Source organism: Tamandua tetradactyla, chromosome 11 (assembly GCF_023851605.1).
Source record: "Tamandua tetradactyla isolate mTamTet1 chromosome 11, mTamTet1.pri, whole genome shotgun sequence".
Classification (NCBI taxonomy): Eukaryota; Metazoa; Chordata; class Mammalia; order Pilosa; family Myrmecophagidae; genus Tamandua; species Tamandua tetradactyla.
Window position 1 is genome coordinate 56,225,197 of NC_135337.1, and position 27,842 is coordinate 56,253,038.

The window sequence follows — 27,842 nt, forward strand, 5'->3', positions numbered from 1 at the left end:
TTGGCCTAAACAACGGGAATTTTTAAAGTTCACAGTTTTGAGACGAGGAAAATATCCAAATCAGAGTGTCAACAAGGAGATGCTTTTCTCTCAAAAACTAGTGTTCCGGGGCTGGCTGCCAACAATTCTTGGCCCTTGGCTGCTCTGTCACTTGGCAATGCACACGGCAGCCTCTTTTGGCTTCTTCATTCTCCTCCGGGTTTTAGGTTCCATTGAATTTCACCTTCTTACTTCCATGGTTTTCTCTCTGTCTGAATTTCATTCCATTTATAAAGAACTCCAGTTATAGGATTAAGATCCATCATGATAGAGCTGTGCCACACCTTAATTGAAGTAACCTCCTCAAAAGGTCCTACTTAGAATGGGTTCACACCCACAGGAATTGATTATGTTTAAGAACATGTTTTTCTGGGGTATGTACAGCTACAAACTATGATACCATCCTAACGATGCTAAGTCTATTTATCCATGAACAAGAGATGTTTTTTCAATTACTATGATCTTTAACTTCTTTTGACATTGTTTTTTAATGTTCAGATTGACTTTTGCAACTTATTTTGTAAAACTTATTCCTAAGTATTTTAACTTCTGAAGCTGTTGTAAATGGAATTGTTTTATTAAATTTCATGTTTTTTGATGCCCTATTACATTCTGTTTACTGGTCTGTTTGGGATTTCCACTTGTATAAAGTATTTTTCATTGACAAATCCACATCTAAAACTAGTATTTTGGAGTAGGCTGTGAACTTTTAAAATGGAGAAAACTTTGAAAATATGGTGCATCAGATTTAGTTCTTATTCTCTTTACATATGTTTAAATTTACTTTATTTACCAATTTCATTCTCTATGCCTTTCAAATTTAGTCACATACTGGCTTTTCTGAAGTGATTTCTATTTTTTTCTTTAAGTTTCTCTTTGGTTTCCAGAAGTTTCAATGCAGTTTATTTTTTATTTCTTTTTTCATATTCACCTTCCCACACTACAATATATAATACACAAATTGTTATGGTCTAACACTTTGTCTATATATTTTTAAGTTTCCAATTAAAAATATAAGCCATATAGTATTAAGTTAAAAGCTGTGTGTGGGTTTCTATCACTGCGAAATGGGAATGTCATATTATATTTTTGCCTTTTACCATAGAAAATTAAGCATCATATATTGAACTATTTCTCATCAAAATACTTTCTGTTCTTTCATATTTACTTTTGCATCTTTTCTGACACACTCTTGCCATATATTTTCCTAATGCCATTAATCTTGAATTTTTGTTCTCTACTTGCTGCATAATATCTTACAGTAGAGATTCATTGTCAGCTAGAATATATCCTTATAAAATAACAGAAAGAATAATATGTATATATATATATAACTTAATTATTGCTATATTACATCAAGAAATACAAAGGGATTCATTATTATTTAATAAATCTGAAATCACAATAGTAACAAAGCTAGAGGACTACAAAGTAAATGATAAAGATGGCAGAAAATATTTTTATCTATCTTTGAATATCTAAATCCTTGAGGAACTCAGTACTTTGCCTATGAGTCTTTTAAAATTATATACATAGTCTTTGATTAATAGCAACTTTTCCTCATGAAGCAATCATTTTATAACATCTCATTTGCACTGTCCCTTGTGGTAATCTCCCCAATAATCCTTCCAGCCATATGTATACATATATTGCTTATATTGTTGTCAGCAATTACAACTCCACAGAGATGGCCTTTCATTGTTTAACCCCCTTTTTCTCGACTCCACCCTCTCCAAGTATCGGGGCTCTATCCGGGCTCTCTGCCATTTTCGGGGCACACACTCAACCCCTCCATGTGGTGGCAGCCAGGCTCTCCCCAAAGCTCAAAGAATGTGCTTTACCTTCCCCAAGGCCTGAGGCGGCATGACTATTCCACTGCAATGAGGTGGAAGGCCCATCCTCTGCCTTTGGGCCAAACTCACCCTCTCCATGGGCTTGGGTGGGTCCACTCTCCTGGCCCGAGGCTTCTTGATCCCAGACCTCAGTCTCCATGGCTTTGCCTCTGAAGTTATTTTCCCTCCAATGTGTCCCTTCTTTGAACCCCCCAGTCCAGACTGGTAGCAGCTCTGTTTATACAGGTCCCACAGCACTCTCATTGGGTTTCTATGCAGTAGCCTCGGATCATGTCCATCAGACATAAGGAGTTTCCACAAGTCCTTCCTGGATAACTCCATGTCCAATCCTGGCTTTCTCTGAGATGGCTGACTGGTTCCACATCTGGTCAGATCCTCACATGGAGCACTATTCTCTGGGGTCTCCTTTTGTGGAGGCCCAGAATTTTCCAGGACATCAATTTCTGGTTTCTTTTTACTCAAGAGTTCAGTTTTCAGCTTATCTCTCTCCTGTCGCATTTCACTATAAACTGTGAGGAGAAACCAGGCTGCACTTTCGACATTTAATTTGGAGATCTCTTCTACTAAATATCAAGTTCATGGCTTTTAAAATCTGCCTTCCAGCCAAAGCCACTAGTCAATTTTGCCAGATTATCTGCCATTTTAAAACAAAGCTCATCTGCCTTCCAGTCTGAAATAATACAGGCCTCATTTCTGTCTAGAACTTCATCACTAGTAGTTTTAGAGTCCACATTCCTACCAACAGTCTCTTCCAAGCTTTGAAGGTTAGAAAGGTCTAACCTTCTCTATTAAGCTCCTCACAAATCCTCCAAAATCTTCCTCTTATTCATTTAAAAAGCCGTTCCAACATGTTTGGTATTTACAAACTGCAGCAGCAGCACCCAACTCTTGGTACCAAAATCTGCTCTAGTTTGCTAGCTGCCAGAATGCAATGTACCAGAAACAGAATGACTTTTAAAAAGGGGAATTTAATAAGTTGCTAGTTTACAGTTCTAAGTCCAAGAAAATGTACCAGTTAAAATAAGTCTATAGAAATGTCCAATCAACGGCATCCAGGGAAAGATACCTTAGTTTAAGAAGGCCAATCAAGTTCAGGGTTTCTCTCTCATCTGGAAGGGCGCATGGCAAACATGGGGTCATCTGCTATTTTTCTCTTCTGGCTTCCTGTTTCATGAAACTCCCTGGGAGGCATTTTCCTTCTTCATCTTCAAAGGTCACTGGCTTGTGGACTCTCTGCTTCTTGTGGCTATGTCGTTCTTCTCTGCTCTCTCCGAATCTCCATTCCCCAAAATGTTTCCTCTTTTCTAGGACTCCAAAAACCAATCAAGACCCACCCAAATGGGTGCAGACATGTCGTCACCTAATCCAGTTTAACAACCACTCTTGACTAAATCACATCATCCAGGGAGATGATCTGATTACAGTTTCAAACATATAGTATTTTTTTTTTTATACAACAAAAGCTGCCTGGACCATCAGAAACATATAGTATTGAATAGAGATTATTCTACCTTTATGAAATGATATTTTGATTAAAACATGGCTTTTCTAGAGGGAATACATCCTTTTAAACCAGCACACAGGGATATTATATGGAAGAAACAAAATTGAACTTGGGAACTCAAAGAAACCATAAGAGATTATGTGGAAGATCTTTCAACCACATAAAGCAAACCAATAATAAACATAATTAATAATTTCTCCTTAATTCTAATATACTGGGCAAGTCTATTAAGATTTTGGTTCTTTTTTTTTTTTATTCATTGTCAATCCATTGTTTTAACTAATCAGACCATCATAATATTTTTTATTTTTATTTATTTTTTACATGGGCAGGCACCGGGAATTGAACCTCGGTCCTCTGGCATCGCCGATGAGCCACCGTGGCCTGCCCCCATCAAAATATTTTTAAAGATTTCTCTTCTAAACCTCCTTAGGCTTCTATTGACTTACTTGATATCAAGATTCCAATGACAATATCTGTCTAATGCATGAAGTCAAACAATGCTGTTTGGCTTTCAAAGGCTTCTATAACCTGGGCCCCCCTTACCCTCTCTACATATTGTTGAATTCAACCACATGTACCTGCCTCTCCAGACTCTTCACAGCTCAAATCCTTCTCTCATTCCCCTTCTTCACATATACTATTTTAACTTTTTTACATTTGTGTTTTGTAGTTAAGCCACTTAGCCAGGAATGGGACTCTTCTCTGCCACAGTATTTGGCCCTTTGGCCTGGATTATACATTACCATGTATTCCCTTCTAATGCTTCTCTGTTTCTCTGTAATTAAGTTGTCAGATCCCTGAGGGATTCAGATTTATTTCTCTTATAACGTACTACAGCATCAAATGTAGCCTAGTAGAATAGATGTTAAATAAATAGCAGTTTGATTAATTAATCATGTTCTTAATATTTATCTTATGAAGTCTGCTATGCAACAGACTCTAGAAAAATATTTTAGATGATTCAATTGCCCTAGGATTGCCAGATTTAGCAAATAAAAATACAGAACAAGCAGTTAAGTTTGAATTTTAAATACATTTTTTCATTATAAGTATATCCCATGTAATATTTGGGACATGCTTCTGCTAAAAACATGCTTGTAGTATATCTAAAATTTAAATTTAACTGGATGTACTTTATTTTATCTGACAATCATAGGTTGGTCTGGTTTAAAAAATAAGTATTTATTTAAAATACTTGTCCATATTTTTGTTAAATTAAATGCCACATTTATAAATTTTTAGCCTTATATATAGTTTTGCTCATCAAATCCTAGAATACACGACGTAGTCTGTGTATTTCCAACACTCAGTAACAACAAAATGACTGAGTATCCGTTATGAGAGAGACACGATGCATGTCCATATACGTGGGATGCGAAGATGAATAAGATAGCATCCCTCTCCCAAAATAGTTCAAAATATGGAGGGAGAGAGAGAGTATTTTAGTCCAATCTCTACTTGGTATACAACATTGAGGCAAATCCATGTGTCCAACAATTTTGCGAGGTCTGACAGAGCCTTCTTGTTAAAAGTTCCAAGATGACAATACACATTTTCATGGTCAAAAATTAAATCTATTGTTTCGAAAAACACATTAAATAGTTTCTGCTTTTCAAGTGTTGCATAAAAAATATAACACATACTTATAAATGAAAACAATTATTCATAATTCATTTTGGCCACCACATTAAAATCTCAGATACTAATAGAGAAGTTAGTTTATATGATGGCAAATTCTTTTTCTGATTATTTGATACCTTATGCATATGTTTTTGTAATATAAGCAGCAGAAATGTACTGTATGACATTTTTCTCCCCTCTGGGCCCTAGTACAAGACCTTCACAGGTACATGCCAATCGAACTACATAATCTGAGTCACTTATTTAGTGATCTCTAGGACATCATGCTTATAATTTAGATTTTGAACCTCTCTGCTGTACCTTCTTGTTCTTATTAAGCTAGTGTTTTATCATCCCATAGCTTTTGTACTGGAGTCAAGGTGATGTAAGACATTTTCTTTGCATAGCATAATGTCATGGTGGCAGTATATACGTGTGTGTGAGAGCAAAGTTTGATAATATTAGTAAAAAATTTTAGCTAAACTTTATTAGTTAATATGCCACCTAAATTCAGTAGTATCTATAATAACCAAGTATTTCAAATTTTACAAACAGCAGCATGTTTGCCATATTAGCATTAACTGCAGGTGGTATGTGTGCGTTTGTGTATATTTCTTAAAGTTAGAACATATCATTCAAGATTTTTAATTTTGGCAGAGTGGGAAATGCCAAGTATCAGTTCTTCTATTAGAACAACTATTAAATAGGCAAGAACTGTCTGAATCATCTATTTTGAAAACTATTTTGAAACTGTACAGCAGAGCACTGTGCTGTGTCCAGAAAACAGCAGGAGAAAGAGACTGGCAAATTGGGATAAATATCACTGAATTACACTTTCTGTACAGTAGCAACCATCCCCCATCCCCCAGCCTCATAGCAGGCAGCAGTAAGGTCATGGAGCAGCCTGCGGGTGCTGGAGTGAGACATAAAAGCCCAGTTCCCCACCTTAAGTTAAACCATGGACTACAGGTAATAGTATAATTATAAAAATATGGTATTAACAATTTTAACAAATATTACACACCGACGCAAGGTGTTAATAATAGGGTAGTATATGGGAATCCTGTATTTTATGCAGTATTGTTCTGTAAACCCACAATTTCTCTAATAAAGAAAAATAATAATAAAAATTTAAATTAAAAAAAGGAAACAAAACAAAAACAGGAGGTCTGGAGGCATACAGTCTGAGCACTGATCTCGGCTTTGGGTAAGTTTGATTAGATCACTGCCGGCCTGACTCTATGGGCTGCTATTGTTTCAACCCACCCTCATAAAAGGCAGCAGACACTTAAAGACAATATGGTTCCTCAGAGATGCAGAGGACAGATGAAGGGTTGCATTTGCTTAGCAGGCACAAGGAAAAGAGAGCACAGCTTTGGGGGGCATTGGGGAAAGCTCTTGGTATCCTTCTGTGTTTCCTTTGTCAGTTCCTGGCCTTATTTCGCTAGGAAAGACTGACTTGGGACTTGGGAAACTTTTCTCTTGTGTGCCTCCACCACCCATAGAATTTGTCTTCCAAGCAAAAGCAGGTTGAAAGAGTGAAAGCTGTTGGGAAGCCTGGGGGCAAAGGCTTACCTGCTTTAGGTCCCACAGAGGAACACTAAGGAGAAGGAGAAGTTCGGTTTCCTGAGGAGCAGAGGGAGCATTCAAATTCCCATAAACAGAAGAAATCCTAAGGCCACTAGCAAGCATAGAACAGTTAAGGACACAAGCCCAGAAAAGACAAAGAGGACCCTGTACTTTGCATTCACCTTGGACTGACCTTTATAAGAGCGTTGAACTCTGAAAGTGTGCACCAGCCAATGCAGAGCCAATTTGTAGAGACTTGGAAAGGTGTTTGTTCTTGTTTAGACTTCCTTGGTTTTGTTACATCCTGACACTCAAGAAGATCCGTCATATCACTAGCTGGATACAATCTCAAGAAACAGACATCTCATGGAATGAGTCTTAGAGTCAGCATTTTAAAATATGCAACAAAAGATTACATGAAATGATGGCCATTTCAAAAGAAGAGGATAAAAATCAAGAAAATCTAAATGAAGAAGATCAGACTGGACATGCTGGATGATGATATTAAAAAATAATCTTCAAATAGGCTGAAGGAAATGAAGGAAGGTACAGAGAAACAACTAAAAGATAGCAAGAAAGTAGTAAATATGTTCGAGGAGATAAAGGAAAATACAGAGAAAGAGCTAAAAGAGATTAGGAAAACAATGAATAAAAATACAGGAATTTCAGTAAAGAGAGAAAAATTTTAAAAAGAAACCAAACAGAACTATTGGAGTGGAAGACCACAATAAAAACTGATATGAAAAATGTAAGAGCAACAGCAGATTTGAGCTACTGAGGTTCAACAGCACATTGGAGCTGGCATAAGAAGAAAGAATCAGCAACCTCAAAGACAAGGCAGTTGAAATGAGTCAGGTTGAGGAACAGAAAGAAAAAAATAATTATAAGAAGCTAAAATAGCTTAAGACGTATGTCGGACAGTATCATACATCAATATGTGTATTATGGGAGTCCCATAAGGAGAAGAAGGAAAGAGGCAGAAGGAATATTCAAAGAAATCATGACAGAAAACATCATAAATTTAGCAAATTGATGAATATCCATCCAAAAAGCCCAAGAAGAGTATAAACTTAAAGACAAATGCATGCTGCCACATTCTGGTCAAACTGTTGAATGCAAAGGAAAAGGAGTTCTGAAAGCTACAAGAGAAAAGCAACACACTATGTACCAGGTAGTACTTGTTAGATTAAGTACCAATTTATCATTTAGAAACTAAGTGGCAAGAAGGCAGTGGGCTTAAATACATAAACTGCTGAGAGAAAACAAATGCCAGTAATTCGTATGTATTATATAGATATCCCTTTTAGTTTATGATATACTGGAGTGGCTGGAGGGAAGTACCTGAAACTGTTGGCTGTCTTCTAGTAGCTTTGATTCTTGAAGACGAATGTATAAAGATATAATTTTTACAGTGTGACTGTGAGATTGTGAAAACCTTGTGTTTTATATCTGGCAAACTTTATTTCAAAAATGAAGGAAAGAGTAAAATATTACCAGATAAATAAAAGCTGATGGAGTTCATCACCACTAGACCTGCCCTACAAGAAAGTCAAAGGCAGTTCTTCAAACTGAAAGGAAAGTACACAATACTGGAGAAGAGTAGCATAAAGAAGTAAAGACTTCTAATAAAGATAACCATGGGGTAACTATAAATGCTAGTACTATTGCATTGTATTTTCAGTTTGTAACCTCACTTCTTACTTCATTCAGCTGCTAAAATGCAAATGCATAAAAGTCATGCTAACTATAGTTTTGGATATACAATGTACAAAGTTATAATTTGTAATTTGTAACACGTACAAAAAAAGGTGATTGGATAGAGGGGTATAGGAATAGTGTATGTCTATGCTTTTGAAGTCAAGCTGGTATCAAATCAAATATGATTGTTATGTATTTACTATGTTAAATTTTAACCTATGGTGATCACAAAGAAACTATATGAAAAAATATATCCAGATAAAAATAGAAGGGACTCAATGTGGTACAATACACACAAAAAATCAAATAAATATATTAAGTATCGACAGAAGGATTGAGGGACAGAAAACATATAAAATTTACAAAGACTAAATAGCAAACTGCAAAATAAAATCCTGCATTATAATTAGTTACTTTAAATGTAAATGATTAAATAGTCAAAAGTTAGAGACTGGCAGAATAGATAAAAAGCACGATCCAACTATACGCTGTTTGCAGGAGACTCACTTTAAATTCATAAGCATAAGTAGGTTGCAGGTGAAAGCATGGAAAAAGTATTTCATGTAAGTTGTAACCAAAAGAGATCAGGAGTATCTATAATGATATGACACAAAATAGACGTTAAGTCAAAAACTGTTATGAGGGACAAAGAAGGTCATCATATTCTAATAAAGGAGTCCATGAATACATAACAATTAAAAACACATATGGACCTAACAACAGAGCCCCAAAATACATGAAGCAAATACTGATGGATTTCAAAGGATAAGCAGTGTAATTTAGGAGACTTTAATACACCTTTTCAATAATAGACAGAACATCTAGAAAGAAGATCTATAAAGAAATACAAGATTTTAATGATACTCTAAGCCACTAGACCTAACAGACATATATACAGCATTTCACCCAACAACAAATGAAGCAATCTTCTCAAGTGCACATGGATCATTCCCCAAGATAGACCATATGTTAGGACAGAAAACAAGTCTCAATAAATAAAAAAATATTGAATTCATACAATGTATCCTCTTTGCTAACAATGAAATAAATCTAGAAATCAATAACAGAGAAATGGAAAACATACAAATTTGTTGACTTTAAACAATATGCTCTCTTAGAGCTAATGGGTGAAGAGGAAATCAAAGGGAAGTTAGGAAATATCTTGAAGCAAATGAAAACTGAAACACAACTATGCTAGTTTGGAATTGTTATGTATCCCAGAAAAGGCCATGTTCTTTTAATCCATTCCTGTGGGTACAGACCTGTTGTAGATGGGACCTTTCGGTTAGGTTATTTAAATTAAGATGTGACCCACCTCATTCAAGGTGGGTCTTAATCCTCTTACTGGAGTCCTTTCAGAGAGATGAAATTAAGAGAAGTTCACAGAGAAAAGCCCCAGAGAAGTTAAGTGAGGACCCACAGAGTTTAGAGAGAAAGCCACTGGAGTCTGAAGTTAAAAGAAACAAAATCTGGGGACAAGGACTGGCAGACACTGCACATGTGCCTTCCCATGTGACAGAGGTGTTTTGGATGTCTGCGGCCTTCTTCAGAGAACTTGATGCCTTCAGTGAGACATTTTCATGGCCTAAGAACTGTAAATTGTAAGTTAATAAATCTCCATTGTTAAAAGCCAGCCCATTTCTGGAATATTGCATTCCAGCAGCTTTAGCAAACCAAAATATATAACATACTGAAACTTATGGGATACAGCAAAGGCAGGCTGAGAGAAAAAATTATAGACAGAAATGCTTACATTAAAAAAGAAGATTTCAAATCAGAGACCTAACCTTATAACTGGAGGAACTAGAAAAAGAAAAGCAAATTAAACCCAATGAGGGCAGAAGGAAGGAAATTACAAAAAAATTAAAGGAGAAATAAATGAAATAGAGAATAAAAAGAATAGAGAAAATCATCAAAACCAAAGTTCCTTGTTTGAAAAGATCAATAAAATTGACAAATCTTTAGCTAGGCTGACGAAGAAAAAAGAGAGAGGAGACACAAATAACTAAATCAGAAGGAAAAAGGGAAACATTGATACTGACCCACAGAAATAAAAAAAAGCACTAAAAGAGGACATAATGTACAATTATACATGAAAAATGGGTAACTCCTAGAAACACACAAACTGTCTACACTGGCACAAAAAGAAATGGAAGATCTCAACAAGCCAATAAATAGTAAAGAGATTGAATCAGAAATCAAAATCTCCCAACAAGGAAATGCCCACAACCAGCTGCTTTCAGAGGGGACTTTTCCCATATATTGATAAGATTTAGCACCAATTCTGCTCAAATTCTTCCAAAAAATTGGAGAGAAGGGAACACAACCTAATTTATTCAACGAGTTCCATACCACCATCATAAAAAGCCAGATAAAAATACCACACACATAAAAGAAAATTACAGACAAATTTCTCTTATGAATATAAATGTGCAAGTCCTCATGAACATACTAGCAAACTGAATTCAATAACACATTAAAAGAATTAAACACCATGCTCAAGTGGGATTCATTCCAGTTGTGCAAGGGTGGCTTAATGTAAGAAAATCAAATAATGTAATACATTACATTAACAGAATGAAGGATGAAGAAACTACATGATACCTCAATTGATGCAGAAAAGGCACATGACAAAATCCAGCAGCCCTTTTGATAAAACATTTAGGAAACTAGGACTGGAAGGAAATTCCCTTGACATGATATAAGGGAGTATATGAAAAATTCACAACTAACTTCATACTTAATGGTGAAAGACTGAAAGCTTTCCATTTAAGATCAGGAAAAGGCAAGGACCCCTACTTTTACCACTGTTATTCAACATTGTACTGGAAGTTCTAACCAGAGCAAATAAGCAAAAAGAAACAAAACCCATTAAATCAGGAAGGAAGAAATAAAACTTCCCCTCTTTGCAGATGACATGATAAAGAAACTCCTGAAAAAGCCACAACAAAGTTCCTAGAGCTAATAAAATGAATTAGCAGTATGGCAACATTCCAGATCAAACCCCCCAAATCAAAAGTGTTTCTATACAATAGTACTGAACAATCAGAAGAAGAAAGTAAGAAAAAATTCATTTATAGTAGCAACTAAAATAATTAAATATCTAGGGATAAATTTGATCAAGGATATAAAGGATTTGTACACAGAAATTATAAAACATTGCTAAAAGAAATCAAAGAAGACCTAAATAAATGAAAGGACATTCTGTTTTCATGGGTCAGAAGATGTAATATTGTTAGGATATCAATTCTATCCAGAGGGATTTATAAATTCACACAATCCCAATCAAAATTCCAACCTTCATTGCAGAAATGGAAAAGCAAGTCATCAAATTTACATAGAATGATCTGGGGTATTAACAGCCACAGCTATTGAAAAAGGACAACAAAGTTGCAGGACTCATACTTTCTGATTTCAAAACTTATTACAAAACCATAGTAACCAAAAAAACATGGTGGGCAGGCCATGGTGGTTCAGCAGGCAGAATTCTTGCCTGCCATGCCAGAGACCTGGGTTCGATTCCCAGTGCCTGACCATGCGAAAACAAAAACATGGTACTGGCACAAGGATAGACATACACATCAGTGGAATTGAGTTGAGAGTTCAGAAATCAACCTTCACATTTATGGCTAACTTTTTGACAAAGGAACAAGGATCACTCTATTGGGAAAGTATAAAATAGTCTCTTCAACAAATGGTGCTGGAAAATCTGGATAGCCATATGCAAAAGAATGAAGGTGGAATGCTATCTCAAATCATAAACAAAAATCACCTCAGAATGTATCAAACTCTTAAATACAAAAGCCAGAAATAGAAAACTCCTAGAAGTGTTTTCAGGGCCTTGGTTTCTTATACCTTATACCCAAAAGAACAGGCAACAAAAGAAAAAATAGATAAATGGGATTTCACCACAATTAAATATTCTGTGCCTCAGAGGATTTTATCATGCAAGTAAAACAACAACCTACACAATGGGAGAAAAGTATTTGAAAATGACATATCCAATGAGGGTTTAATAACCAGAATATATAAAGAACTCCTACAATTCAACAATAAAGAGACAAAAAGCCCAATTAAAAGTAGCCAAAAACTTTAATTTTTTCTACAAAGATCTACAAATGGCCAAAAGTTCATGAAAAGATGCTCAATATCATCATCATTAGGGAAATGCAAATCAAAACCACAATGAGATATTACATCTCCTAATACAGCCACTATTGAAAAACAGAAAATTACATTGTTGGAAAGGATGTAGTAAAATGGGATCACTAATCCTTTGTTTGTGGAATGTAAAATGGTGCAACTACAGTGGAAGACAGTTTTTCAGAAAGTTAAAAACTGAATTACAATATGACTCCAAAATCTCGCTTTTAGCTATATACTTAAAAGAACTGAATTGAATAGATATTGCACACTGATGCTCCTAGCACCATTATTCATAATTACCAAAAGATGAAAGCAATCCAAATGTCCATCAACTGACGAATGAATAAACAAAATATGGTATATACACTCAGAATATAATTCAGCTATAAAAAGGAAAGAAGTTCCAAAACGTAATAACATGGATAAGCCTTGAAGACATCATGTTGAGTGAAATAGGCAATTCACAGAAAGACAGATATTGTATGTTTTCTCTGGCATGAAATAATTATGTGCTGGAGCATGTGGCTATTTATTTTTTTTAATATTTTTAACGAAAAATCTTCATGCACATATAGTCCATACATAGTATACAATCAATGGCTTGCAATTTCATCACATGGTTGTGTATTCTTCACCATGATCATTTTTAGAACATTTGCATCACTCCAGAAAAAGAAATCTACCCAATTTTTTTTACCCTTTATCCCCCACCATTATTTATTTAATTTTAATTTAAATTTTTTCACTCATGTCCATACCCTACATAAAAGGAATATCAAACACAAAATTTTCACAATCACATGGTTACACTGTAAAAGCTATATAGTTATACAATTGTCCTCAAGAATCAAGGCTACCAGAACATAGCATAACAGTTTCAGGTATTTCCCTCCAGTCACTCCAATACACTATAAACTAAAAAGATATCTATATAATGTGTAAGAATAACCGCCAAGACAATCTCTTGACTCTGTTTGAAATCTTTAGTCTCTGAAACTTCATTCTGTCTCATTTCTTTCTTCCCCCTTTTGATCAGGAAGACTTTCTCAATCCATGATGCTGGGTCCCAGCTCATCTTGGGAGTCCTGTCTCATGCTGCCAAGGAGATTTACATCCCCTGGAAATCAGGTCCCATGTAAGGAAGGGAGAGCAGTGAGTTCACCTGCATGTGGCTATTTCTTTACACCTGTCTCTTGATGCCGCTGTCCATCATTATTATGAACCAAAAAGAAATAACTCTTAGTGTCAGAATCTAGAATATAGGATATGGTGGAGTAGAAAATAGGGAGTTAATGCTCAAATCGTATAGAGTTTACTTGGGATGATGAAAAAGTTTTGATAATGCATTGTGGTGTATATAGCACTATATTGTACATTAGTATGAATTACAGTGTGAATTAACAGCACTGAATTATATATTAGAATGTATTTAAAAGGGAAATTCTAGGTTTTAGATAGTTACTAGAATAAAATTTTTTCATAAAAATCCATGAGACTGTACAACACAGTGAACCCTAAGGTAACCATGGTCTATTGTTAGTAGAATAGCTATAAAAATGTGCTTTCGTCAACTGCAACAAATTGATTACAGTAATGTAAGGTGTTAATTATAGAGTATACAGGGAACCCTGTATTTTATAGATGATTTTTCTGTGATCCCACAATTTCCCTAATAAACTACAAACAAACAATAAAAGCCTTCTTAAAATAAAACCTACAATTTTTCATATCTGTAATAGAGACCATCATATTTTTCCTTTCTTTTTTATAGAAAGCTATTACCTCCACCCCCTAACCTGTATTTTCATAGAAGCCATTTTATATGAAAAGGACAAACATAATCCACACAGCAACGATTTGCATGGAGTGCAGTTTGTTATTAACATGTCATAAGAATATACAAATTGAGCCATATTAAAAGGTATAGAATATTGCAGGTAGTCATATAAATTTGAATGATATGTCCATTACCCAGATAGAAGGTATTATGATTTGAAGCTTTATGTACCCCAGAAATCATGTTCTTAAAGCTGATCAATTCCTGAAGGTGTGGAACCCATTGTTAATAGGATCTTTTGGTGAGTAGAGTCATGAGATGTGACCCACCTCATTCAGGGTGAGTCATAATTCTCTTATTGGAGTCCTTTATAAGAGGATAGAACATATAGAGAGGCTCAGAGAAGGATGCCCCAAATAAGCAGAGAGAAAAGCCAGAGAAGCTGAGAGGGAAGGACACACAGCAGCAAAGAGAGACAAAAGCTAAAGGAGGGAAACATGCAGAAGCTCAGAAAGAAAGACACAGATGGAACAGCCATAAGCTAAAAGCTAGAGAACCCAGGAGAGAATGCAAAGACCAGGAGATGTGCCTTGTATGCCTTCCCAGGTGACAGAGGAGCTAAGGATTCTGGCAGCCTGTCTTCAATGTCCAGGTATTGTCCTGTTGATGCCTTGATTTGGACATTTTTATGGCCTCAGAACTATAAACTTGTAGATTAATAATTTCCCATTGTAAAAGCCAACCCATTTCTGGTATACTGCATTTTGTCAGCATTGGAAAACTAAAACAGAAGGCTACATTTTGTATTATTATTATGTCAAGTTTTTAAATCATGAAAGACTTATTTCCAATATACATTTTTGGTAGTCAAGAATTACCTTGGGTAGCTCTTCAATTTGATTGGCATCTAGGTAAAGCTCCTCTAATGTCCGTTCAAAGTTAAAGACCTCCTTTGGCACCTGCTGAAGACTGCAGTGGGAGTAATCTAAAACTGAGATGATTTCTTCTTCACCTCGGAAACATCGGCACGGCACCAGACGGCCGATGATTTTCCGTTTGGTGGTCATCTCCAGGCACTGCACTAAAGAAAAACAGAAAGAAACAACTGCTTAATTTACTATTTTTTAAAGACATCATTGTAATATTTAAAACTTAACAATCTAAATTTGGTATGTATTTTACAATTCTATAATGCTTTAAAATTTGTGTAAACCATGTACATACATTATATCATGTAATCCTCACACAGCTCTTAAAGGTATATGAGATATGTTTTATTCCCAAGTTACAGTAAAGAAATGGATTCAGAGAGTTAGGAGACTTCCCATTATTACATAGCCTTAGAATGGCAGAACTGGACTGAAATACCATCCTAATTCTTGGTTCAGTGCTGTTTTCAATATACCACACTTATACTCTCACTAGAAATGTGAATCTGTAATACATGTTTTTGAAAAGTTTACACAGGTCACAATGTATCACAGCAATGTCCAGATTTGTTGGAAGAAAAATGCATTTTTTCATTCGTGCAAAAATATTCAAGTTTCACCTGTAAAGTTTATGATGTTATATTAATTCCATCAGCCAACAGATATTTATTGAAAAATGATTATGTTCCAGGCACTGATCTAGGTATTAGGAATAGAGTGATAAAGTGAACAAGTCCTGATTTTCATGAACCTTACATTCTACTAGAGCTAAATATTAGAATTGCATTGGTTATTTGCTTCAGAATGAGGGTCTAGCTTTATGAATCCTATAATATTTATGGGAGAAAATAACTTGGAACCATCCTAGAAATTTCTGTGATATTCCCCACATATCTTTCTCCTCTTCCCCTAGGTTAACAAGATCAAATTCCAAGAAACCCTGCAAAGACTTGTATCATGAACCTACAACACTTCATTAAATTCATTGGTTTTGATGTCATTCTTCTCCTAGATTGAAACATCTTGAGGGCAGGAGCTGTGTTTTTTTCATCTTAGTGTTGTCTTGGTATTTGATATGTAGTAGAAATTCAACAATAACTATAGAATGAACAAATTAATGCATGAATGAATAATCACTATGTTTGTCATTCTCTTGTACAACTCCCTCCGGCTGGTGCTGAATGTTTGAAAAATTTTTCATTCTAACTCAAAGAACACTGTCTCTGTGTTTGTTCTCCTAGAGAAGAATAAGTAGCATCATTTAAGTTCTCAGAGCACTAATCACATTGCTTCCTAATTGAATTATTTCCCATGTACTAGGCAAGCTCTTTGAGGAGATCTTGTCTTATACATCTTTGAATTCATAGTACCCAGTACAGTTTGCTGACTACAGAATTAGTATTGAATGAATATTAATTTGAAACTTGCATTTTAATAATTGATTTTCACCCAACAACTTACATTTATTGCTGAAACATAAATTAATATGTCTATAAAAATGATATAGCATTTTGCTTTTTTAATTACTTTGGTCAAATCAAATTTGAAGGCAAATGAATACAATATGCTTAAGAGCTATTAAGTGTTCAGCCTGAAATCTTCCTTATTGCCTCCTTTAACTTTTGAAATTAATAAAAATACATTCTGGGGACAAATTTTCAAGTGAGCACTTAAAGAAACTTTCAAAATTTGCACATACAATCTGTAGAAGGCTGACTCCTTTAGAGCATTGTCCTGGAATTCTTTAGGGCAAGGACAGGGTTCAAGTCCCTGACCTGTGTCTGTAAACTCCCCATAGACCTCCAATGGAACTCTCAATTACAAAAAATATTAGATTTGTTCTGTATAAAAAAAGCAAAGTAGCCAGAAATTCACTATGCCCAAATGCTTATGGCTCTCTTATTAAGGCAAGGACCTGAGTGGGACTTGTCACTTGTGTCATGCCCATGTCTCAATTTCCATTAGAAGAAAAAAATCTTCTTGATGATCTTCTTTTAAGTCAATAAAGACCATATATAGACCTGTATGCTAAAAGACAAAAGAAAATGTATCACCAAGCTGGTTAATTGTAATAAGCTAAGAGAGATCACTCAAGAGAAAGGAAACCCCTGCCCTGTTCAAGTCAAAATTAATAGAAATCCTACAAAAGCATATTACTGTAAGCACAGATTCCCAGGAAGGTCAGATTCTGCTGGGCACCCATTTCATCAGCCATTCTACCCTAATATTCAGAAAAAGTTATAAAAATTCCCACTAATGACCTATTAAAAACTGCCTTTTCTGTCTTTAACAATCGAGACAAGGCTAAAGAGGAGGCAAAGGCAAAGAGTGGTAAGAGAAGACCAGAGAACAGGCCCAGCTTATTGCAGTCACTGTCAAAAGTGCCCTGCCCCTTGAGGTAACCCAAATCATGGCTACAAGCTGCAAGGGTCTTGCTTCAACTGTGGGTCAGAGGGCCACTCATGGAGAGAGTACCAGGAACCTCGAAACAACCCTTCAGTTCAGGACCCACCAGGGTCTTGCCCCAAGTCTCATCATTCCAGGCACTGGGCCCAGTGACTACACCATCTCCTGAAGCTGGGGGCAGGATGGATGCCAGAGCCCTGCTCATAACAAGTGAAGAGGACTGAGTGTGTCTGAGGCTGCATATGGCTCCAGTGACTTCACATCTGACCATCAATTTAGAGAGCCCTCAGGTGATGCTTGACATGGCAGGTAAGAATACTGATTTCTTAATTAATATTGGAGCCACTTACTCTGTTCTGAATTGTGCTCTCAACTTATCTTCACTCAGACTACTCTCACTACGGGAACTAAAGGTAAAAGCCCTCATTACAGCTTCCTTTAGTAAGCTTGAGGACATTCTGGGGTCCCATCAGTTTCTCATTGTTCCTGAATATGCTATCCCACTTCTAGGGAGGAATCTACTTCACTCCTTGGAGACCATCTTAAGACTAGTAGACCCAGCCAGTGTTTATCTCATTCTTTGTCCTGAAGTCCCAACTGGATCAAGGCCTCTCAGCATCCCAAAGTTGATCCTTAATCAAGTAGACTGTTGGAATTGGATAGAGGCATCACTCAGCAAGCCCACGTAGTAGCCCTGGTTTACATTCACATTCTCAGTCCTGGATCTTAAAGACACATTTTTTGTATACTTCTTCACCCTTACTGTCCATACTGATTGTTTGGTTTTTTAAAAGACATATTTTTATTGAGAAATCTTCAAACACACACACAGTTCAACCATAGTATACCTTCAATGGCTCACAATATCATCATATAGTTGTGTACTCATCACCATGACATTTTTTAGAATACTTCAATCACTCCAGAAAAAGAAATAAAAAGAAAAAAGAAAAAAACCCATATATCCCATACCCCTTAAGCTCCCTCTCATTAACCACTAGTATTTCCACCTAACCAATTTTTTCTACCCCTTATCTCCCCACTACTATTTATTTATTTATTCTTTTATTATTATTATTATTCATCTGCCTATACTGCAGATAAAAGGAGCATCAGATGCTAGGCTTCACAATCACATGTTCACATTGTAAAAGCTATATAGTCTTTCAAGAATCTAGGTTACTGGAACAAAGTTCAGTGATTTCAGATACTTGCCTCTAGCCACTTGAACCATACACTAAAAAGGAATAATAATAACGCATAAGAATAACCTCCAGGATAACCTCCTGACTCTGTTCAAAATCTCTCAGCCACTGAAACTTTATATTGTCCCCTTTCTCTCTTCCCACTTTTAGTCAAGAAGTCTTTCTCAATCCCACGGTGCTGGGTCCTGGCTCATCCCAGCAGTTCTGTCATGCTGCCAGGGCAGATTCCCTGGGAATCATGTCCCACATAAGGGGGAGGGCAGTGAGTTCATCTGTCGAGTTGGCTTAGAAAGAGAGGCCACATCTGAGCAACAAAAAGGGTTCTCTTTGGGTGTTTTAGGTGTAATTATAAATAGGCTTACCTTCTCCTTTGCAAGAATAAGTTTCAAAGAGTTGAAGCCCAATATTGAGGGCTCAGCCTATTGAATTGGTTGTCCCCCCCTGCTTGCAAGAATATCAGGAATTTCCCAGATGGGGAAGTTGAATATTTCCTCCTTTCTCCTCACCCCCCCAAGGGGATTTTGTAAAATCCTTCTTTACTCTCTGCCCAAATTACTCTCAGACATATCGGGTCATCACACTAACTTGTAGAAAGCAACAAGACCTCATACCCTATTCAAGATTTTGGGTATATATGGCATTCAAATAAACTGACCATATGAGTTAAAATAGATTATGGGCTACCTGAAATATATATTTTACACAAAATAAACATCTCTCCCTTCAGTCTCACACAAATATGGGCAATAGCACCTTTACCCTGTAATCTGATTTACCTTAGTCCTATCCAGATCAGTTTCATTATATCTCTAGTAGAAGTTTTATCACTTTTTCAATGTTTTTAACAGATGCTGGATGGGGTAATGCTAATTTCCATAGCTTCAGAGTACTAACTCTGAGTTTCAGGTGTAACATAAATACCTGAAGATTCTGGAAAGACCAGGTTATACACAAATAGCTCAGTAACTCAGAATTGAGAAAAAACAGTACAACTCCAGAATAGATAACTACTATAGGAGCCTACAATCTAGGACCTTAAATTATACCACCTCAGTCTTATCCTCTGCCTTTTTTGTGGTATCATACATGCCCCCAGCCCTTCTCACTCACCATATACTCACATTCAGCTTCATTCAGTGTACTTATATTATTGTGCTACTATCAGGCAGCACTGGGCAATCCATTTCTGCATTTTTACAATCAGTCCTGTTGCACATTCTATATTCCTTCAGCACCAAATGCCGAATCTCTATCCTTTTTATATCTCTTAATAACCTGTGTTCTTAATTTTAACTCTCAAAGTTCACTAATTAATGTTAGCTCATGTTAATGAGACCATCCAGCATTTGTCCTTTTGTTACTGGCTAATTTCACTCAGCATAAAGTTCTCAAGGTTCATCCACTTTGTTACGTGCTTCTCATGTTATTTTGCCTTACAGCCTTATAATATTCTATCATAGGTATATACCACAGCTTATTCAGCCACTTGTCCCTTGATGGACATTTAGCCTATTTCCATTTCTTGACAATAATAAATAATGCTGCTATAAGCAACGGTGTACAAATGTTCATTTGTGTCCTTGCCTTCAATTCCTCCAAAAATATAAGTAGCAACAGGACTGATGGATCATATGGCAATTCTATATTTAGCTTCCTAAGGAACCGTCAAATTGCCTTCCAGAGTGGTTACATCATTTTACATTCACACCAACTTACCAGTGGGTAAGTATGCCTCTTTCTCCAGATCCTCACCAGCACTTGTTGTTTCTGTTTTTTTTGAAAATGGCCACTCTAGTGGGTGTAAGATGATACCTCATTATGGTTTTGATTTGTATTTCCCTAACAGATAGTAAAGTTGAACACATTTTCATGTGCCTTTTATCCATTTGAATTTCCTCTGCTGAAAAGTATCTGTTCACTTCTTCCCATTTTTACATTGGGTTGTTTGTTGAGTTGTAGAATCTCTTTATATATTCTGGATATTAAACCCTTACCTGACACACAAATATTGTATTCCATTGTGTAGGCTGCCTTTCTACCTTGTTGACAAAGTTCTGGATGCAAAGTGTTTCATTTTGAGGAAATCCCACTTATCTCACACTTTTTTCATTGCTCTGATGTTTGCATGTAAGGCCTAGGAAATCAGTTCCTATGACAAGATTAATTAGATATTTCCCTACATATTCTTCTAAAAGTTTTATGGTTTAGCTCTAATGTTTAGGTCTTTGATCCATTTTGAGTTAATTTTTATGCAGGGCATGAGATATTGATTCTCTTTCATTATTTTGCATATCGATATCCAGTTCTTCAAACACCATTTATTGAAGAGGCTGCTGTCTCCCAGTTGGGTTGGCTTGATCGTCTTAAAAAAGATCGATTTCTGGCCACTCAATTTGATTCCATTGGCCAGTATATCTGTCTTTATGCCAGTACCATGCTGTTTTGACCTCTGTAGCTTTGTAGTATGTTTTAAAATCAGATTGAGTGAGACCTTCCACTTCATTTTTCTTTCTTAAGATGTTTTTAGCTATTCGAGGCACCCTGTCCTTCCAAACAAATTTAGTTATTGGCTTTACATTTCTGCAAAATAAGTTGTTGGGACTTTAATTGGTATTATGCTGAATCTATAAATCAATTTGGGTAGAACTGGCATCTTAACTACATTTCGTCTCCTAACCCATGAACATGGGTTCATGGCCCTGGGCTCGGCGTCAGTGTACAGGTCCACATCATCCTGCATGGAGAAGCAGGGGCTGCGCAGCAGGCCAAGGCCATTACTTGGGGAAGCGGGTGGGAGCTCATCTGGACTGCCATGGGGGGAGCTGGACATGGTCAGAAGGGAAGGGGACGGGCAGATGATTTCATCCTTGAGGTCATCCCCCAATTCTGGGGCCACAGGCTCCTTCTGCAGGCTCAAGAGGCCTTCCATTTACTTCCATTTACTTAGGATTTAAGTCCATTTACTTAGGACTTCCATGACTTCTTTTAGCAATATCTTATAGTTTTCTGTGTGTAGGTCTTCTGTATTCTTGGTTAAATTTATTCCTAAATATTTGATTCTTTTGATTGCTATTGTAAATGGAATTTTTTTTTTTTTGATTTCTTCCCCAGATTGCTCACTATTAATACATAGAAACATTACTGATTTGGGGGTGTTAATCTTGTACCTGACCACTTTGCAGTACTCATTTATTAGCTATAGCAAATTCGCTGTAGATTTTTTTTTGGATTTTGGACTTATGGTATCATAGCATCTGCAAACAATGAGAATTCTACTTCCTTTCCAATTTGGATGCCTTTCATTATTATTATTGTTTAGTCTAATTGCTCTGCTCGAGTGTTTCAGCAGTGTTGAGTAACAACGGTGACAGTGGACATCCCTATCTTTTTCCTTATCTTGGAGAGAAAGTTTTCATTTTTTTCCCATTGAGGATAATGTTAGCTGTAGGCTTTTCACATATTCCCTTTATCATGTTGAGGAAATTTATCATGTTGAGGAAATTCCCTTCGATTCCTATCCTTTCCTATCTTGATGAAGTGTTTTCATCAAGAAAGGATGTTGAATTTTGTTAAATGCCTTTTTGGCATCAATCAAGATGATCATGTGTTTATTCCATTTGGACTTATTGATATGTTGTGTTGCATTAATTTATTTTCTTGTTTTGAACCAGATTTACATGCCCGGAATAAATCCCACTTAGTTATGGTGTATAATTATTTTAATGTGCTGCTGGATTTGACTTGCAAATATTTTGTTGAGGATTTTTGCATCTATATTCATTTAAAAGATTGGTCTGTAATTTTCTTGTAATACCTTTGTCTTGCTTTGGTATTATGGTGATGTCCTATCCTCTAGTATACTAACCCTTTCTTTTGCCTCTTTGAATCTATTCTTGCAGGTCTCTATTATTTTTTCATCTCCTCTATTGTTTCTTTCATTCCCATAAGTTCTGTGATTCATTTTTTCAAACTTTCAAGCTCTTCTTTATGTTTGCCCAATGTCCTCTTTATAACCTCCTGTTCTAGTTTGCTACCTGCCGGAATGCAACACAGAGAGACGGATTGGCTTTTAATAAAAGGGGATTTATTTTGTTAGTTCTTCAGAGGAAAGGCAGCTAACTTTCCACTGAGGTTCTTTCTTACATGGAAGGCACAGGATGGTCTCTGCTGGTCTTCTCTCCAGGCCCCTGGGTTCCAGCAACTTTCCCCAGGGTGACTTCCTTCTGCATCTCCAAAGGCCTGGGCTGAGCTGCAAGTGCTGAGATGAGGAATGCCGAGCTGCTTAGGCTGTGCTACTTGGCGCTCTCTCATTTAAGCACCAGCCAATTAAGTCAAACGTCACTCACTGCAGCAGACACGCCTTCTAGCTGACTGCAGATGTAATTAGCAACAGATGAGGTTCACGTACCATTGGCTTATGTCCACAGCAACAAGACAAGGTATGCTCACCTGGCCAAGCTGACAACTGAATCTAACTAACACACCTCCCTCAACTTGTTGATTTGATTTTTGATGCAATTTTGCAAGTCTATTCAAATATCCTAAATTAATTGTTTCAACTCCTATATCTCATTTGAACTGTTGATTTGTTCCTTTGACTGGGCCATAGTTTTGAGTTTCCTAGTATGACTTGTTATTTTTTGCTGGCATCTAGGCATTTGATTTCCTTAATTAGTTTATTCTGGAGGTTGTTTTCACTCTTTTACCTAGGGTTTTCTTGTTGGATGGCTTTGTTCTCTGTCTGTTCTTTGGTATTCAGTTCAATTTATTCTAGACCTCTAGCATAGGCTCTGTTTAACTTATCAGAAATATTCAGTTCTTGTTTTTCTGTTTCTTGCCCTGCCTATATGAAGCGTTTTTCTTTTTCAATATTTTTATTGAGAAATCTCACACACATACATCCCATACATGATAATACAATCAATGGCTATTTCATCGCATAGTTGTACACTCATCACCATGATCATTTTAAGAACATTTGCATCACGCCAGTCAAAGAAATAAAAAGAAAAAAGAAAATACTCATACCTTCCATACCCTTTAGCCCTCCCTCTCATTGACCATTAGTATTTCAATCTACCCAATTTATTTTACCTCTTATCCCTATATTATTTATTTGTTTTTTATCCATATTTTGTTATTCATCTGTTCATACCCTGGATAAAAAGAGCATCAGACACAAGGTTTCCATAAGCACACAGTCACATTGCAAACTCATACCATTCTACAATTGTCCTCATGAGTCAAGGCCCCCAGAAAACAGCTCAACAGTTTCAGATACTTCCCTTCAGCCACTCCAATACACCAGAAACTAAAAAGGGATATCTATATAATCTTATAATATTGCAAGAATAACCTCCTTTATCACATTTTAATTACTTACTCAATGTAAATCTTTACTAGATTGAAAGCTTCGCTAGCCTGAAAGGAAAGTTACCTAGAAACTGGCTCAGAGTAGATTCTTCATAATTGTTAACTGGAAAAGCAAATGAGTATGGAATTAAAGGTAGTTATAATGACTTTTACTTGTAGAATTTTTGTAAAATTTCAAAAGAATTTAAAATCCATTGCCTTGTAACCCAAGTGTCTATCAAGAGAGGAATGGATAAACAGAAGGTGGTATATATATAGTAGAATATTATTCAGCCAAAAAAGGAATGAAGTTCTGATAAATGCTTTAACATGGATGGCCCTTGAAATCATTGAAGGACAAATATTATGTGATTCATATGACATATCTAGAATAAGCAAATTGGTAGAGAAGAACATAGAGTAGAGAGTTTCAGGGTCTGGGATGAGGGAAAAATTGCTTAATAGGTATTGAATTTCTGTTTGGAGTAATGAAGAAGTCTTGGTAATAGATGGTGATAATGGTAGCACATCATTGTGAATGTAAGTAATACCACTGAGGTATACACTTAAAATGGTTAGACTGGGAAGTTTTATGTTTTATATATATATGTGTGTATATATATAAAACACCACAATTTAAAAAAAATTTGTTTTTTATATACATTATAAATTTTTTGTTTTATATTATATACATTACATATATAAGTTTTATGTAATATATATAATATATATATATAAAATCACAATTTAAAAATCACCCATCACCTTGCATTTTCATGTAGAATAGGCAGTTCATATATTATTTTGCATATTTTAATGATACACTCATTAAGGTTCAGTAGATGTGTGAGTTGATTAAGGTCACATGCAGAATAATTAACAGACCTGGGATTGATCTCATTTCTCCTTACCCCAAAGCCACTAATATTTTCCACTAACAGATACTACGTTATATTGACAGTGATGCAATACATAAGTATATATGAATTTTAGAAGCATGAGTTTACTAGCAATTCTATCACAAATGTGCACACATGCATATTTTACAGTAAGTTAGACTGGAGAAAGTGTTTCAGAAATTGAGTAGAACACAACACACAAGAAGGCACATACAAGTTGCACATTTGATATGTAGGATATTTTTGCTTCTCCTTGTAATAATGACCACTTGCCAGGATGCAGCTAAAACATGCAGCTTCATGTAGCTACCTAGTATTAGGACTTGTACTCAATAGCTATCTGGTTTCATTATCAGATCGTGTTATCAGATATCCTCACAACACATCCAAAAGAGGACTACTTGGGCTTTCGGTTTTCCTAAGTGATTTTAAAAGGCAAGAGGAATACAGGTATTCATCTCTCCCTATTTAGGCTCTTCCAGTATACTCCTTGAAATCAAAGATAAGACTCAATTCTGACAAGACTTCTTCCCTTCTCTCTGGAATCATAGTTTTTCCATCTAAATTAAATACAGGGGATTTTTCTACTACTAAAACTCCAATGTACAGTTAGTCTACCTTTTAACACTTCATACAGAGTCAAATGCATTTAAACAGCAGGATTTACTAGTAGGGACTAACATGAAAGACTCATCTTGTTGCATACTTCAAATCCTTCCTGAGTTTCTACCATTTGATAATTATGCCTGCAATAGAAGACTCAAGCAATAAGAATATATATATTCATTAAAACACCTGACCTTTACTACCTTTGCATTCCCTAAGCTTTTACACCACCGTCTCTCTATGTCATTACTTCATAATATTTCCTGCCTGGAAAGATAAGGGGTCAAAGAAAAGTTCAAACTTTTCAGGATTTCTTGTGACAAATACTCTGACTTTCCTCATCAGTTGGCACAGTCTTGTATTTCTCAAATGGCAAAATGTTCCCACTTTATGCACTGAGAAATCCTTGCTTCACTAAGTGTGCTAGAGGGAGATGGAAATCTGCCAAGCTCTCTCTATGCCCTACTTCAAGAAACATCATTAAACTCTTACCGAATCTCAAGTGTCTCTGAAACCTGCTTATCAAGACAATATACATGGTAGGACTCCATGTGGAACATTTGAGGTTTGTTCATTTGTTTGTTTTGACTGTTAAAATGATCACATTTCAAAAATACTCATGTTTCCTGAATTTATTTTCATCTTATCATCATTGTATCTAAAAGCCTGCAATTGCTGCACCTAACCAGTTCGTCTTCACTAGAATTAATGGACTGTTTTAAAAACAAAGCCTTGTGTGGTCTTTAATGCTAATATTGTCATATCGGCAATCAGAATAACAATCAAGCAGGAAAGCACTGTACCTGGTACTGAGTAGAAGCTTAATATTTCTGAGTTCTGGTTTAGACAAATTCTTTTAAGAACAACAATGCTTCTGTTCATCTTTCTACCATAATTCCTAGACATTTTCATCTACTGGCCTCAAAGAGCCTCTTTTCATGAATGATTTCAAATATAAACCATCATCCTTGGTGTTGGTTCCATTTAATGAACTATAAATAAAACTCAACTTGTTTATTTATTGTCTTTTGAAAAAATTTATTAAGATCCTAGTCTGCACCAGCAATGTACTTTCTGTCTTGATTTCTCATTTTGATTAGTTGTGCTTTAATTGCCTTAATTCTGTCCCTTGCAGTCATTTTTTACTGATCTTTCCTTCCAAAGTAAATATTTTACACCTTTTTCTTCTCTTCCTTTACCAAGCAATCAATCTAATTCAGACTTTTAACATCTTGTCGTAACACTGACACCAAAAAGCACTGTTTTCTGACTTTTTTCCTGTACAACAGTAAAAAAACAACAATTATTTATTAAGCATATACTCTGTGCTAGGTATTGGTTATGTGTTGGGGATATACTAGTGAATAAAAGAAATAGGGTCCCTGCTCAAAGGAATTCACAGAACAGTGAGGGGAACAAATATTGAACGAAATATGCAAATACATTTATAATTGCACATGATGATAACTGTTACAAAAGGAAAGGTCAGAGTCGTATCCATTTTATATATTGATGCATCAATCCCCTAAAATACATGTCCATTCCTCTGTTTTACAAGTTTCACTGACTCTACATTTTCAACAGCAGGATTTCCCAGCCCACGTTTTTGGATCTTCCTCTTGGAAATAATCAGCACATGTTAGCACAGTAAGGTCTTAGAAAGGTCCTGTCATTAAAGAGCTATGCTTATCTTGGTCCAAATCGGTGATTGTTAGGCTATAAATTTTATTGTATAAATTTTAGTTGAAATTTGTCATAATTAGGAATTAATCTTCTGAATTGTACATTTTAGGGAAAGTTGGTCTACATAATCCTTCAGCTTGACATTCAAGCCCTCTTCAACCCAGCTGGTTTTTAATTCTATGCTTTAGCTTACAGCACTCTCAATACTTAATGTTCTTTATCCATGTCCTTCCTCTATGTAAATCTTATCCATCTGTGGTAAAACCATCTTGTCTTTCTAAATCATGTTGAATGATTTAATTTGTTGGTTATTATAATTTGTTTTCAGATCTTAAGACATCCCAGTGGGCGATGTTGTGGAAACTTATGAATTAGAACTTCTTAGTGTATTAAACTTCAATATTATTCTCTTTAATTCTATTATTTTTACAACCTTTGGGGCCACGCATTTTTGGTGTGTGTTAATAAATAAAGTTCTACAGAATTTGAGCTTGGATCACTTATTGAACTTCAAATTATTCTTCTTTTGCAAAGTCCTCTCCAACTATTCCAG

General features: G+C 35.8%; 1 protein-coding gene and 1 long non-coding RNA gene across 11 annotated transcripts in view; one reads left to right on the forward strand and one right to left on the reverse strand.

The window, feature by feature from the left end:
- Positions 1–16,580, forward strand: part of LOC143650171 (uncharacterized) — a 118,043-nt gene extending 101,463 nt beyond the window's left edge. For 2 of the 9 annotated variants that reach the window (XR_013159414.1, XR_013159412.1), the window contains exon 4: positions 16,052–16,327. This is a non-coding gene — a long non-coding RNA (uncharacterized LOC143650171). Of the gene's footprint in view, positions 1–13,468; positions 13,585–14,815; positions 14,862–16,051 lie in introns of all 9 variants that reach the window. The other 7 variants (XR_013159407.1, XR_013159413.1, XR_013159408.1 and 4 more) reach the window with 7 other exon arrangements.
- Positions 1–27,842, reverse strand: part of LRRC7 (leucine rich repeat containing 7) — a 600,349-nt gene that overhangs the window by 377,566 nt on the left and 194,941 nt on the right. Inside the window, exon 3 of one of the 2 annotated variants that reach the window (XM_077120640.1) lies at positions 15,088–15,290. In XM_077120640.1, coding sequence (XP_076976755.1) covers positions 15,088–15,290 — 203 coding nt within the window. Of the gene's footprint in view, positions 1–15,087; positions 15,291–27,842 lie in introns of those variants that run through there. The other variant, XM_077120639.1, reaches the window with a different exon arrangement.